At 44.3% G+C, this 15,550-nt stretch overlaps 1 protein-coding gene across 1 annotated transcript; it reads right to left on the minus strand.

Moving 5' to 3' along the window:
* Nucleotides 1-527: 527 nt before the first annotated feature.
* MINAR2 (membrane integral NOTCH2 associated receptor 2) lies at nucleotides 528-14,059 on the minus strand. Its single transcript, XM_079995873.1, has 3 exons — nucleotides 13,770-14,059; nucleotides 1,786-2,031; nucleotides 528-708 (listed from the first exon to the last, which is right to left on the minus strand). The coding sequence occupies exons 1-3, from the start codon at nucleotides 13,932-13,934 to the stop codon at nucleotides 529-531; spliced, it is 591 nt and encodes a 196-aa protein (XP_079851999.1). The 5' UTR covers nucleotides 13,935-14,059; the 3' UTR covers nucleotide 528.
* Between the last annotated feature and the right edge of the window lie 1,491 nt (nucleotides 14,060-15,550).

The following is a 15,550-nucleotide window of genomic DNA, read 5'->3' on the forward strand; positions in this document are numbered from 1 at the left end:
TAGGCACTGAGGTTTTACCCACAGCGCCACCCGCGTCCCTAAAGCTTGTTTAGCTTATATGTAAATCCCGCAGTGGTTGTTGGACTACACCTTCCATAAGCACCAGCCAGCATGATGATCCCATCAAAGAGATTGGCATTTCTAGTCCAGAATATATGGAGGGCACCATGTTGGCTACCCTTGCCTTAGAGGCACAAGATAGATTGGATTCTGCTGGCTCTATTCAGAGTTACCGCTGAGGAGACTGAATCAATCGATGACCCACTTGCCTTTGACAGATTCAGTACAGAAGATTTTCCTTCAAGGTGTAATCTAAAAGTCATCACATTTAAGAGGTACCTTGCTGTTGATTTAAAAAATGGATTGCAATGCTGGAATCACTGTGGCTTTTGAAAGACAACCAGCTATGCTGTGTGATGTTTCTAGCCCTTTGATGAAAACAAAACTACAGATTGCAGTTTCCAGTAAAAAAATTTTTTTCAAAGGAAAGCATTGTCCAGAAACTTTTATTGGCTGAATTTGGCTGTATCAGGTAAACAGAACACAAACTGTCACCGTTGTTATGATGACACAAACCAGCAATGTCAGGAGTAGCGCAATGAGGCAACATCGCGAGTGTTTCCTTTCTCTCTCCTTCTTTTTCAGCAGGGTGTCATATCCTGGTGTGTAAATATCTTCCAACCAGTACTGCAGATCGTTTGGGTTTTCCTGCAAGAAAAATGACTGGGTTCTTTCTTGTGCATAGACAATAAACAACAACAACAACATCATGCAGTTGAATATATTTTGGCTGCCACCAAAAAATGAACTATGGCCACCCCAGATATGTCCAAGGGTCCAACCTGCAACAGTTCAGACCAGGGGTCAGCAAACTTTTTCAGCAGGGGGCCGGTCCACTGTCTCTCAGACCTTGTCGGGGGCCGGACTATATTTTTTTTTGGGGGGGGGGAATGAACGAATTCCTATGCCCCACAAATAACCCGGAGATGCATTTTAAATAAAAGCACACATTCTACTCATGTAAAAACACACTGATTCCCAGACCGTGCGCAGGCCGGATTTAGAAGGTGATTGGGCCGGATCTGGCCCCTGGGCCTTAGTCTGCCTACCCATGGCTGAGACGCTTCCACTTAGTAGCATGAGGGCTAGATGGGGGCGGGCACCTTCATACCTAAAAAAGGTGCACAGCCGACTCAGTGTGATTGACCAGTTTACATTACTTGTGAAACTTTAGAATCCTGTCTTTGACATGGAAGCTTAATGGAGCAACAATAAACAATTTAGAAAGAAGGAAAACACAATCTGATTTGCATCCTGGCTTTTTGTGCTGTCGATAGAAACTTACTCCATTCACAGAACGACCCCTCCCATAAGTGCAACTTTCCTTCCATGAATGGAAGCGCTTTCCATTCACAGAGCCAAAATTTAGGATCTGGGCTTCTGCAAGCAGTCCCAAAGCTTAGTGCTCCCTTTGCTCTGTGCGGTACCCAATTTCCCCAGTATCTTAAATGTCCAGTATCTCAGGCACAAATAAAACAGTGTAGTTCTGGGGTTGCCAGCCTTTTGGGGCCCATGCTTATATTTGCAAACCAGAGAAAGTGTTGCTGGCATTACCCCAACCTATTGACTTGGCTGAAACAGAATGTTTCTTTCATGTCTAATTTCAGCTGTGGGGATAGGACATGTGTGAATCAGGGAAGGTCTCTATGGGTGTCTATGGGCATCACATTACCAACCCCAGTATATTTTTTTTGTGGGGGCAGATGCGATTTTGCGGAACTGTACCTTTAGATAGTGAGCCAGGCTAGAGTTTAAGGAATGTCTGTCGTAGTCTTGGACAGTCCAGGATGGGTATTTTTTCCCTTCCTTCCAGCTGTCATCAGGGAAGACATCACTGTAAAGAGGATTTCTTTTGATGGTTGATTTCAAGGTGATCGGTGTAATGTGTTTTCCAAGAGCTTTATCTATCGCTGCAGGATGGGGCTCACTCACTTCCACGACAGGCTGCTCACGTAAATTTTTCTTTTCTCTCTGGAAGAGACACATACGAAAAGGATGAAGGCTGTCATCAACATTTACCTAAGAGCATATTATTTCACAGACTTCCTCTGGAGCTTAACAAAGCCCTTTACAGTAATTATCAGCTAATCCTCATAGCTTTGAAAATCTTCTATTGAGAGGAACAGTCATCTTTGTTCTTGTAATATGGTCAAATTACTATAAGAATCTGAAAAGTTCTTTAAGAACCTGGTCACAAGAAAGGCTTGACTAAGATTCAACAATTATTCATGGAATTCAGATATAGATGAATACAAAGCAACCTGATGCCAAAGCACATTATTTTAAAGCAGCAATTTACCTACATATGCAGCCAAAGCTGACACCAGGCAGGAATATTTCCTTATTCATCATCACCAAAGCGAGAGAGTTCCTATTACTTTTCACCCTGGAAGTGGAATGCCAATTCAAAGTTCCCAGTTCAAAACCCCAAACTTTAGCCAGGTATCATTAATTTCACAAAAGACAATGGTTATTACACATTAATAAGTTGAATTACAGGTTTCCTCCAGACTATCAGCATTTTGCAGCAGAAATTCAAGTTCATGCCAGGAATTTAGCTTTGCACAGTTAAAGAATATTAAAGCATATTATTGTCCTAGAACACTGAATCTGCTTAAACAAACAGACAAACTTCATATTTTTTTCTTTTTTGTGGTTAGGAAAGTGATGAGGAAATGTGCTGAAAAGTGTGCACTGAACAAATGACAGATATGAACCCCAGATAAATACCCCACAAGCAACTCAGAAATACGGCTGCATGTTCATTGCTGTGCAACCTCCCAGCATAAAAATAAGAACAAATGCTCCATAAACACTAAACATGTTCACACACACAAAAAAACTTTGTGCAAACAGATCAGGATGAATGCTTAATTAACAGGTCGCATGAAGTAGCCTGTAGATTGAGAAGATTCTTTTGGATTTATTATTTTTTTGCCAGTGTGAAAGAGGGAAGCAACCCACAGAACGAGCCCAAAGGGAGCAGGGTGGGGGACAATGGTTGATTCAGCCGGCCAAGTGATGAGCTGACTGCCTCAACTGCTCTGTCTCCCTTGTCCTCTCAGTTGTGGCATAAGAGGGCAAAGAAATTAGGGAGGTGAATCTGCTGTCTGATGCCCCCATCTTCAAGAGAGGTTGAAACGTCCCTATCAGGACCACTTGCTGCTTTTGCCTATCCTTTTTTATGAGAGGGTGGCACACTGTTTCAGCTGGCATGCTTTTCTGCTCTGAAGGAATTTCCACCCTCCCTTCCCCACAGGTGGGCGGGCCTGGGCGGGTGCCTCCCACCTTCTTGGGCTGGCCTTTGACCCGCCCTCGGCCAGGGAGGACAATGGACGGCCTGCCGCGGGTGGGGTGGGGCTAAGGCCAAAGAAAAGAGCCTGACCCCTTTGTCCAAGCCTCTTTCAGTTTTCTTCCTTCCAGGCATGTAGGTCAAACTCCCAGGACGAGGTTACTGGAAGGGCATGCTGTGTAAGTTTGTGCTTCACAGTCCCCTCTCACTGGACCTCACCTGCCTGCATATCCTCAGCCAGATGGGCTGAGAGGGTTACCTGCCAAGGCCTGTGCCAAGTTTCCCATTTCTGAAGCTAAATAATGTTGTGGCAAATTTGAACCCATACCCTGGTCTCATTCTTTGGGGAAAAGGGTAGGCACCACAGACAGGGTTTAGTGCGTGTGCCCGCAAAGGGATTTTCTTGTGTAGTAGCCTGCCTGACCCAGCAACTGAACCTCCATTGTTCTGCCCGGACGCTGAGGTCCAGCGCCAAGGGCCTTCTGGCGGTTCCCTCACTGCGAGAAGCCAAGTTACAGGGAACCAGGCAGAGGGCCTTCTCGGTAGTGGCACCCGCCTGTGGAACGCCCTCCCACCAGATGCCAAAGAGAAAAATAACTACCAAACTTTTATAAGACATCTGAAGGCAGCCCTGTTTAGGGAAGCTTTTAATGTTTAATAGGTTATTGTATTTTAGTGTTTTGTTGGAAGCCGCCCAGAGTGGCTGGGGAAACCCAGCCATATGGGCGGGGTATAAATAATAAATATTTTATTATCATCATCATCATCATACACCACCCGATTGTAAAACAGACAGGCCTCAAATCAGTTGACTGTTAGGTAAATGGCGCACTGCCTTACTGCCATCCCAATGACTAAAAAGGTAAAGGTAAAGGTACCCCTGCCCGTACGGGCCAGTCTTGACAGACTCTGGGGTTGTGCGCCCATCTCACTTAAGAGGCCAGGGGCCAGCGCTGTCCGGAGACACTTCCGGGTCACGTGGCCAGCGTGACATCGCTGCTCTGGCGAGCCAGAGCCGCACACGGAAACGCCGTTTACCTTCCCGCTGGTAAGCGGTCCCTATTTATCTACTTGCACCCGGAGGTGCTTTCGAACTGCTAGGTTGGCAGGCGCTGGGACCGAGCAGCGGGAGCGCACCCCGCCGCAGGGATTCGAACCGCCGACCTTTCGATCGGCAAGTCCTAGGCGCTGAGGCTTTAACCCACAGCGCCACCTGCGTCCCATCCCAATGACTAGACTCCAGTAATTACAGGGGTCCCCCACCAACATTCGATTTCACTATGGTATGCAGGTACGCCACTGTTGTTCTGAACAAATTTGGGACTTTAGCCTTTTTTGGGCACAGGAGATGCATTGCAAATAAAAGCTACGTGAATCAATTATATCATGTATATTTAAGCTATTTCAGTTGGATGGTGCTTAAAAAGATGACTTTGTTCCCAGTCCTTCCCCAACCTTTCGTTTCTTCTTAAAAAAGCAGTCCCTCTTGCCATCCATTCTTGTGTATGGGGGATATTTACTTTGTCTCTTCTTTTTCCTTCATGTGGTATATTGCCTTTGTAAATAATGCCTGAATGGGGTTTCCATCAATAATGTCCAAATACATTATTACTACCCACTTTTCGTACTCGGTAAAGGATGCAAATTTCTCTCCTTATTTGTTCATAGTACTACACCTCGGTGCTAATTATGCAGTACTTAATTAATAGATGCCACGAGCCTAATTTTACTTTTTATAATATTTTTGCTAAAAAAATTCAACATAAAATCCAAAAATCAACCTAATTTACAAAACATAATAAATTTAAAAAAGAAAAAAGGAGAGAAAGAGAGATAAAATAACTGTATATACATATCCAATTATTTATCTACACACAGAGTAGACCTTCCCATCTCCCACCTAAGCCTACTTCTTCTCCTGGTCTCTCAGTCTGAGAGACCTTTTTCTACCCTGTCTTTCATGCAGGGATCCCGCTCCGCCAACTGTCCCCTTCCTGTGTATGCCATCCTCAGTCTGAAGTATTTGCACAGCTTCGAAAAGCTTTTACAGAGCTACGACTAAATACAATAAGCTCTGCTTATAGAGATGGGAGACACAGAGGCATACCAAAAAACGAACGTGTTTGCATTAGGGGATGTTCTGAAGTAGAGGACCTTATGCATTATATCTTGCACTGTCCGTTATATAATGATGCAAGAAAAAGATTTTTGGTACCTATAATGACAGGGTCCCCTGACCAGAACCCCCTTGACATGATGTTATATCTCCTTGCAGACACAGATAAGTATGTGACCTGGTGGGTAGCACTTTTTGCAACTGCTGCTAGGAAAATTAGAGCAAATTATATAGCCAAGGTAGCCATTAACTGTAAAGGAGACGAATTTATTTGATCCCATCTATCTACCTCAGGCTATGCTCTATCTTTGTCACCAAACTCTGAGTATAAATTGCACACTGTATTAATTGATACTGTTTTTAACATTAGTGACCATGTGATGATTTTAGCTTATGAATTTTATTGTTTAATGTTTTAATTTGTACATTGGGGTACTTTTAGCTTTGTTTAGAGTATGTAATGTTTTAATAATACAAATGTTTTTAGTCTTTTTTTACCAATTCAGTATATTTTCTTTTAATTGTCAAATAATTCTGTGTACATTGCGGCAGCCTTTGGCTATGTGCAATAAAACTGACTGAGACTGAGACAGTCCGAAGTAAATATATTTCTTTATATTTGGAAGCCATTTCTCTCTCTCTCTCTCTCTCTCTCTCTCCTGCTCCTGCAAGGGTCAATATTTTAATAAGGAACAAACAATAATTGGACCAAGTACATATCCCCAGCTGGGAGTTTGTATCAAACAATTGTTGCTGTTGGCGATACTGGCACAGATGCATCTTGAAGTGGGAAAACTGACGGATCTGGATTCTGATAGATTTCTGGTCGAAGCACCTAGAGTAGAAAGCACCTTTTCCTCTTTCCTACGTGTAAACTCACAGAATGTTGACTTCCTGACAAGGTTTACGGTTTCCAAGCAGAAGCCACGACCGTGAACTGCGATCCTGCACCACCATGCATCAGGCAAACCCCTCATTCCCTTTCCCCTTGCTTCAAAAGCAGAAAACAAAATCAGTTGTGGAATACGCTCCACAAGATTTTCCCAGGTGCAAGTCATGGTTTGAAAAGCAAGACGTGCAGGAAAAGGATGCTTCTTCCAATGAGCAGCGTCTCTCAGAGCCAATCAGATGAAGAAGCGAGGGAGCCAATCATGGGAAGATTAAACTAGACTATCTGGGAAGATACTTGCGTACCAGATGGAATTCTGATTGTTCACCATTAAGGGTTGCAGGTACACACACCATGCTTGCAAAGCAGAGACAAAGATGTAATCAAATGCGAAATAATTGCTGTCTGTTTTCGGATTGCAGCCAGAGAGATTGCAAGGAAATCGTTATAAGAAACGCTGTGCAGGAGGATTCTGGCATTCACACCCCTTTCACATGCCTAAGTTGCCAAGTCTGTTTTAGAGCTCTAAAATTATCCTCGGCTACTGCTAGGGAGTGAATCGATCTGCAGTGCCCGCCAGCTGCAGTTTTAGCTCCCGTCAGTTTCCATATGCCATTTCTGAGCCCTGACATATCCTCAGATCAGATTATCGTGCGTGTCTTTTGTGAATCGTAGTTTGCCCCCTCGAGCTTTCATGAGCCTAATTGAAATGGCACCACCGCAATAGCTTATCGTGTGTGTGTTTGTGTGTGTGTGTGTGTGTGTGTGTGTGTGTGTGCCGTCATTTCATCACCCTATTATGTATTTAAAGTTCTTCAGAGATGCTAATGGTGTCTCAGGCTTGCAAACTGGACGTGGAAAAGAAGGGCTGTTTTACTACTGGTGCTATTAGGGTGGGGTGGCAGATGGATGTGGAAAAAAGGCATAAAAATAATGCGATCTGAGTGTGATGGTTATTTTAAAAAGTGTTGGGGGGAAAGAAGAAAATCAGATATCAGGATGTACAGTGGTACCTCGGGTTACATACGCTTCAGGTTACAGACTCCGCTAACCCAGAAATAATACCTCAGGTTAAGAACTTTGCTTCAGGATGAGAACAGAAACTGTGCTCCGATGACGCAGCAGCAGCAGCGGGAGGCCCCATTAGCTACAGTGGTGCTTCAGGTTAAGAACAGTTTCAGGTTAAGAACGGACCTCTGGAACGAATTAAGTAAGTAACCAGAGCTACCACTGTACTCTTAAGAGACAATGTGCCGTGGTGTTAGTACACTCTTAGGTCACAGATGTGCTCCCACATACCACTGGGGACGGCCATAAGAGGGATCATTTATTCAGTGACAGATCTCATGTTCTGCACACAAAAGGGCCCCAGTGCAATCCTTGTCATCTCAGGTAGCAGGTAATAAGAAGACCCCTGGGTCCTGAGAGCCTTGAATACTAGTAGCAGTTAGAATAGACAGTAAGGCTGGGCTATATATTGATATATCATCGAAAACCACTGTGAAGACCATATCGTGATATGGGTTTCATATTTATTGACCTGGCAATATATTGCGAATCATGTGTGTGCTATGCAAAAATCACAATGTGGGATAAACCTTGAAGCCAGCCACTGCTTCTCTCCATTCCTGCAACCCGTTAACTCCGCCATCTCAAGTCTCCCCTGCCTTCTGCAGGGGGCAGTGAATCATGAGCAGGCACCAGAAAAAATCAGAATGCAGGAAAAACTGTGAACCCAGCCAATGCCTCTACGTAGATCCATCCTTATTTCAGACATTGTGATATATATATATTGCAATGTTGAGCTGGTGATCTATCACTATGTTGAAAACCAGGTGTTGTCCAGCTCAAATGGACAGTGCTGAGTTAGAGAGACAATTGGCCTGATCTGTATAAGGCATCGCCCCGTTAAAGAGGAGTAGCCACAGTGGTGCCTGGCAGATGATATTGGATTACAGTTCCCATTATCCTGGACTACAGACCATTTTGTCCAGAGCTGATGGAAGTTGGAGTCCAACCACGTCTGAAGAGAATTACCGTATTTTTTGCTCCATAGGACACACTTTTCCCCCTCCAAAAAATAAGGGAAAATGTGTGTGCGTCCTATGGAGCGAATGCAGGCTCCTTGGCTTCAGCGATAGCAATGTGAAGCCTCCGAAGCGCAGAGGGAGAGCTCCCCCTGCGCTCCGGAGGCTTCGTGTTGCTTTTGCTGAAACCGCCTGAAGCTCCCAGAGCGCAGCGGGAACTCCCCCTGTGCTCCGGGGGCTTCAGGCAGCTATCCGCAAGCCTTCGGAGCACAGCAGGAGTTCCCGCTGTGCTCCAAAGGCTTGCGGATAGCCGCCTGAAGCCTGGAGAGTGAGAGCGGTCGGTGCACACCGATCCCTCTTGCTCTCCAGGCTTCGCTTCGCTGGAGAGGCGCTGCATAGTTTTCCCTCTCTGCTCAGCGCCCCTTCAGCGAAGCGGGAGGAGAAACTGAAGGGGCTCCATTTCTCCTGCCGCTTTGCTGAAGGGGCGCTGAGCAGAGAGGGGGAGAATTCCCCCCCCCCCGTTCTCCCCCTCCTATGGTCCGGTGCGTCCTATGGTCCGGTGCATCCTATAGAGCGAAAAATACGGTACATTGGCTGCCCCCTAACACGATGAATTAGTGCCAGAGTTTGAAATTTCTTGTGGAATTGTGAGAGCAATTGTTAGAAGAACGAAACTTTTTCGTAGGGGCCATGGACAGCATCTGGCGATGCAGGAATGTCTGGCCTTCTGTGACCTTCCAAAAGCATCTGGCTGGCTGCAATTAGAAGTAGAACACTGGCTTGCATGGAGATGATTCAGCAGGGCAGGTCTTGTCTTCAAAGATGTAAATTAGTTTCAGTTCAGCCACTTTTGGGGGGTGAGTAGGTCACATTCAGTAATGGGTTTTCTCCCCCATTGGTCCTTACTGATCAGCTGCATGGTGGTGTCTGAGAACTTTGATGCATCCAGATCTCATTTTTTATCATCACCATGAGCAACGTTGTTCAAGTATACGCACTTTGTAGAGTGGCTTAGGCAACTGCACCTCCAAGCACATGTGGACCGAAAGCAAAGACAGACCAGAAAGTAGTATAATTGCCCCCCCCCCAGGCCATGTGACTTGGTCCACAGGCTGTAAAACTGGCTGGTGTGTCCAAGCGTAAGTGGAAGCATTGCAAGAAGATGGGCATTGAAGTCAGTCCTCGCTGCGACTACTACAGAGGTTAAATCTAGGGAGGGAGGAAGCTTACGACTTTATTTGCATCATAAAAGCCTCCACATGGAATTCTGATTGCTTACCATTAAAGGGAAAGCCTGCAGGAAATTGTTTTTTGGAACCTGAGGATCAGACGACCTCTAGCCAACTCATGTCTGCTTTTTGCAGTTCACACACAACCCTCTTACATCCTGATGCTACAAATTTTCCTGGAAGTTCGTGTGTTTAATTTGGCTTTCTAAAGTCTATATTTGATGGGTAATTCAGTTGCCCTAGTTGGTTCATGCCAGTCTGCATGGTATGGCTCAATGTGCTCTCTTACTGTAGGGATAACCTACAGGAAAATCTACTGTAATGAATATATAAGCAACACATCCAACTGCTAGGTAGTGCTGTACCATAAGTTTAGTGCTTTACTTAAGTCTTGTCTTCTTCTTGTGGCAAAGGACTTGTTTGGTATTGTAACAGATCCATTCCTTGCTCCAAACTAGTATTTCCAAATGCCCCAGGTTAATCACATGCTATTCCATCCCTGGGCATAGAATACCCTCCAATATTTCTCCTATGAAAATAGGGATATCCTATTCAATCATCATTTTATTTATACCCCATCCATCTGCCCCAGCCACTGTTCCAACATACATAAGAATACAATAAAACATTAAGCATTAAAAAAAACCTTCCTTATATGGGGCTGCCTTCAGATGTCTTCTAAAGGTTGTATAGTTACTTATCTCCTTGGTTTGGAGGAGTCGCATAACTCCATCCCCTCCTCCATTTCTCCAATGAAAATAGGGGTGTCCTATGATTCTATGATTCTGTAAGGAAAAATGGGACATTCTGGGATCAAATCAGGAACTGGGACGGCTTCTGTAAATCCAGGAATGTCCGTGGAAAATGGGGACACTTTGGAGGGTATGAATGGCCTAGACTAGACGCACAAAGGTCAGATTCTAGGATTTTTTTGTGGCTGCTTGCCAGGAAAGAGCCTGAACATCACATCTCTTAAGATTAATCTGCAGCCATGGTTTTATTAGTAAGAGTCTCACACCCTCCAGTTGCAATGCTATTGTGGTGTGGACCTGAGAGATCTGGGCACAAGTTCAGTTTGAGCTTGGAATTTGTTGGGTGGCCATAGGTAAAATGACTAGCTTTCAGGTTCAGATTGCCACCTGCAGCATGATAATGAGACAGGTTTGCTTCCTATGGGTTTCATGTGGATAAACAAAGGGTGTATAATTTGTTTAGGGGAAAGAGAAGGTTAATTGTAGTCATTCCACCTAGTGGCCATATGTTCTGAAGCACCAAACAGCTAATTGTCAGGCTTATTGTGTTTCTAACAGGCATCCTTGTGCACAAGCCCAGCTGCTGCCGCACGTGTGTAGTTGGATCGGGGCCAGGGAGTCTAAGTGTGTGGTTTAGCAAAGAAAAGGAAGACCGCTCTCTCTTTCGCGGAGCAAACATTTTCAGTGCAAAGGCCAACACGGCTTGGGCAGGTTTTACCTTCCATTATCTGAAATTAGATGAGAGGGGAGGAAATAGACTCCCCCAAAGCAGATATTTTTAAAAGTCAAAAGATAGACAATTGGTCTGAAACCGGAGTTACCTGCCATGGCGGCCTCAGAATTTGGTGGAAAATAAATGAAAACACTTTTAGGCAAAGGAAAGCACTTTCAGAAGCACAGGGGGGGGCACATTAATCTGAATGATCTCTCGGTAAAGGTCGTGACAATCTCACAAACACAGCACGGAGGCAGCAAGTCCTAAGAAGCAAGTGTTTGTTAAAATAAAATGAATTCCAGGGCTGGGAATTTAGGTGGCTTTCAGGGTTTAATGACTTCAGGAACCCGGAGGTCACTCACATCTCTTCTGAAAAGGAACACGAAACCCCCTCTCCTATTCCGGTCTTAACTAACCCTTAACCTCATTAGGCCTTTCGTCCTAAAACAAAACATGCTATTCATCAAGCATTCATTCTACACACTGCGTACATCATGTTTATTTTGATATCTGGAACACGAAAGACATATGCAGTTTCTCCTTATTTTTTGATCGTTAAAACAAGGGGGGGTGTTAACAGTTAAGGCGGCAATCTCAAACGTAATTATTTCCAAGTAAAACTTGCTGAAATCAGTCAGACTTATTCCTAAATTAGCATGGATAAGATCAGGCTTTAAGTTTGGACCTATCAAGGAATGTGTTTCTGTTTAATTTTACATTTCAATAAGACATACTCCCAGAAAGCTCTCTGAAGGTTTAAAATATAGGGTTTCTTTTAATGCCCCACATCTCTCTCTCTCTCTCTCTCTGCCAGGTTGGACCATACTTTCTTCTTCTTCTTTTAAAAAGGGAATCTCCTCTAAGCCGTGAAGAGAAACCTGAGAGTTTTTATTGATCTGCATTATGAGGTACCAAACACATACACTGGGAAGGGGGGAAGGGAGAGAAATCCAAATACTTTAGTGTAACACTTGCTGAAAACCCCTTTTATTAAAGGGTTGTGCGAACCAAGGGCGTGTGGTTGCTGTGGGGAAAGCATTTAAAGTCTCTTCTAGATGGCCATGCGCAGGATTCGGCACATTGGCAAGTGCTTGAAAAACAGCACTAAACAGTGAATGCTGCTGAAGGCTGAATGTTGGCGAATGTGCACACTTGGCTTACTGTGGACAACATCAACGTTTTCAGCAGCCATCATGAGCTGTGTGGCAATAAGTCTCAAGTCCTGTGCTCAGAACTCAGGGTCCCTACACATGTGTCCCAAGTGTTCTTGTGACACAAGTGAGATAAGCTGAGCTAGTGTTTAAGGAACATGTGTTCTATCCAGTGCTGGATTTACGTATAAGCTAAACAAGCTACAGTGGTACCTCGGGTTAAGTACTTAATTCGTTCCGGAGGTCCGTTCTTAACCTGAAGCACCACTTTAGCTAATGGGGCCTCCTGCCGCCGCCACACCGCCAGAGCAAGATTTCAGTTCTCATCCTGAAGCAAAGTTTTTAACCTGAGGTACTATTTCTGGGTTAGCGGAGTCTGTAACCTGAAACGTATGTAACGTGAAGCATCTGTAACCCAAGCTACCACTGTATACCTTAGGGCCCCACTCTCTTGGGGGCCTAAAAAAAATTAAAGAAAAAAACTGGATGTACATTTCCAAAATATAAGATAAAGAAACAAACTAAAATCTGCTTACAGCAACAGTGTTTTGTGTGGTGTAGGCTCCTTAGATGTAAAGTAATGGGCCCCGTTTGCTAGCCCGCTCCCTAAAATATCACTGGTTTTCTCATTTCTGTATATAGGGTGCCTACATTCTGCATGGACTGGTGGCATGGCAACATGTGCAAATGGCTTTAGATACCTACTAGGTCCATAAATTACCATATAGCATATTTTCAACACAAAAAACAGCTACAATTTGTTGACAAAGGACAGCTGGACATATAAAGGGCCCCATTACCTTCAGTAGCTTAGGGACTCATCAAACCTAAATCCAGCCCTGGTTCTTTCCCACACAGCATCTCTGTCACAACCTTCATAATTGAAGGTTCCTTCCAGATGCTTCTTTTGTGGGTGAGATTCAACGGCATACCAGTAAAGTCAAGTTGCATAACACATTTGCATGCCTGCCTGCCCCCAATTGGATTTTTGGCTATAGGAAAAGTGATGGGGAGCTGCACCGGAGAAAGGTAGGGTAAGAATTGTTTGACGTGACATTGTATGAGCTCCCTGCAAACCAACAAGATGAATGCTCAATAATCTGCCGGTATCCTATAACTTCCTTGCAAATTTGTGCAAATTCAGGATGAGTGCTCGATAAACAGCATATAGGGAAGAGACCAGAGAGGACTGGTGATTGTTTTGAAGTGGTACCAACTGATCAGTGGTTGCTAGCTTTCATTTTAAAGTGTATTCCCTCGCCCCTCAGATTTGCTTCCTTTAGGTTTGGTTTGACTGTGAAGCCCTCCAGTTTAATGCCATACAACAATATCTACCAAAAACATGTAACGATCATGCCAGCAAAAATGAATTTAAAATATCAAGCCACTTAAGTCTAAAGCACAGGAGCTAAGCTAAGTCAGGGATGTTCCCAAGATGGGATGTAAGGTTTCACAGTCCAGTGAAGTTCTCAGTAAAAGGTACAACAAACTATTGAATTACCGGTAGTAGAGGTGAATCTGCAGCTTTAGCTACTTACCTGCGAATAGACTCTGTTGTGCCATTGCTGTTGCCCAGTAAAATGTGCGTCTGGAAAATTTGCTAGCCAGGTTTGTAAAAAGACGGAGGTTTTTGCTAAGGATTTCACGTCTAGCTGCAGGAATTTGTCGGGGTGGTTGTTGTTTGGCAGTGCAGAGAGATCCATGTTTCTCTGTTACATATTGGTGAAAGCCCGTTTCTCTACCCTGGAGCAGCTCCCAACTTCTTCTATAATTAATTAAGTGAACGAGGATATTGCCTTTCTCCTACCTGAAACTGTAGCTGACTGGTGTCAGGCAGATACATTTCCTATTGTCTGCACATGAAAACGAGCAACATGGCTGCTCCCTTTAAAGCAGCCTTTCTCAACGCGTAGGTCCCCAGATGTTGTTGAACTACAACTACACCCCTACCTAGCAAGGCCAGAGCTCAGGGATGATGGGAGTTGTAGTCCAACAACATCTGGGGACCCACAGGTTGAGAACTGCTGCTTTAAAGGATTAGCCGATGTTTCCAAGAGCTGGTCTGAAGTGAAAGGAAAGCTCTAAACGTGATGATCAGTTACCGGGTGCCCGGGATGAGTGCAGCAAAAGTTGCAGAAGTAGCGATTTCTGCAGCAAGTAGGCATAAAAATGACACCAGAACTTACAGTGTAAAATGTAGCTTAAAAAAACCCAATCCCAACTTTATTGCTACGGCAGCATTTCAGATGTCTATTGAAAACACTCTTGACTGTCACAAGATAATCACTGGCATGAAATACAGCACTGCACATTGTGGTAAAGGTAAAGGGACCCCTGACCATTAGGTCCAGTCATGACTGACTCTGGGGTTGCGGCGCTCATCTCGCTTTATTGTCCGAGGGAGCCGGCGTACAGCTTCCGGGTCATGTGGCTAGCATGACTAAGCCGCTTCTGGCCAACCAGAGCAGCGCACGGAAATGCCGTTTACCTTCCCGCCAGAGCGGTACCTATTTATCTACTTGCACTTTGACGTGCTTTTGAACTGCTAGGTTGGCAGGAGCAGGGACCGAGCAATGGGAGCTCACCCCGTCACGGGGATTCGAACCGCCGACCTTCTGATCAGCAAGTCCTAGGTTCTGTGGTTTAATCTACAGCGCCACCCGCATCCCTGCACATTGTGGTAGAAAGACCTTAATATCCCACATACACTTATGAGGTCTGAGCTGGCACAGTGATGGATCAGAAAAGAAATTGTGTAGTGGACAACTTGCTAAAAATGCAGCCTGACCGAGTGTCTGGCAGTGAAAGTGGTTACATTCCACAGAAATAAAACAGGACTTAAAACCTCCCCCCTTTGCAGGGAACAGGAACTGACTAATAAATAGCAATTTAGAATTTATCCTCATAATATTTCTTTGAAGACCAGTGCTCCAGAAACTGTTGGGCTTACATTGGCCATGTTGGCTAGGACTGTTAGTCTGCTAACTGGACTGCTAGTCCAATGACATGTTGGGAGCACCATGCTGGCTTATCCCCCTGCGCTAGATGGGTAGCGTGGTCCACCTTCACATATTTGGTTTTCTCCATTTCATTTCTTATTTTCAACAGAAATCAACCAACATTATAAGGTTTGTGGGAAGGGAAGATATATATAAATGGAGTTTATATACATATATATTTATTGAAGATGTAAAAATCACGTGACTCACATACAAAATTTTCTCATAAGGAAAATGTAAGTTGCCTTGTTCACGTTTCACAAAATTGCAAAACTATCTTTATAAAAAAATCTTTTTTTTAAAAAAACAAAGCTTATCAC

Source organism: Podarcis cretensis (genome assembly GCF_951804945.1).
Source record: "Podarcis cretensis genome assembly, chromosome: 11".
Taxonomy (NCBI): domain Eukaryota; kingdom Metazoa; phylum Chordata; class Lepidosauria; order Squamata; family Lacertidae; genus Podarcis; species Podarcis cretensis.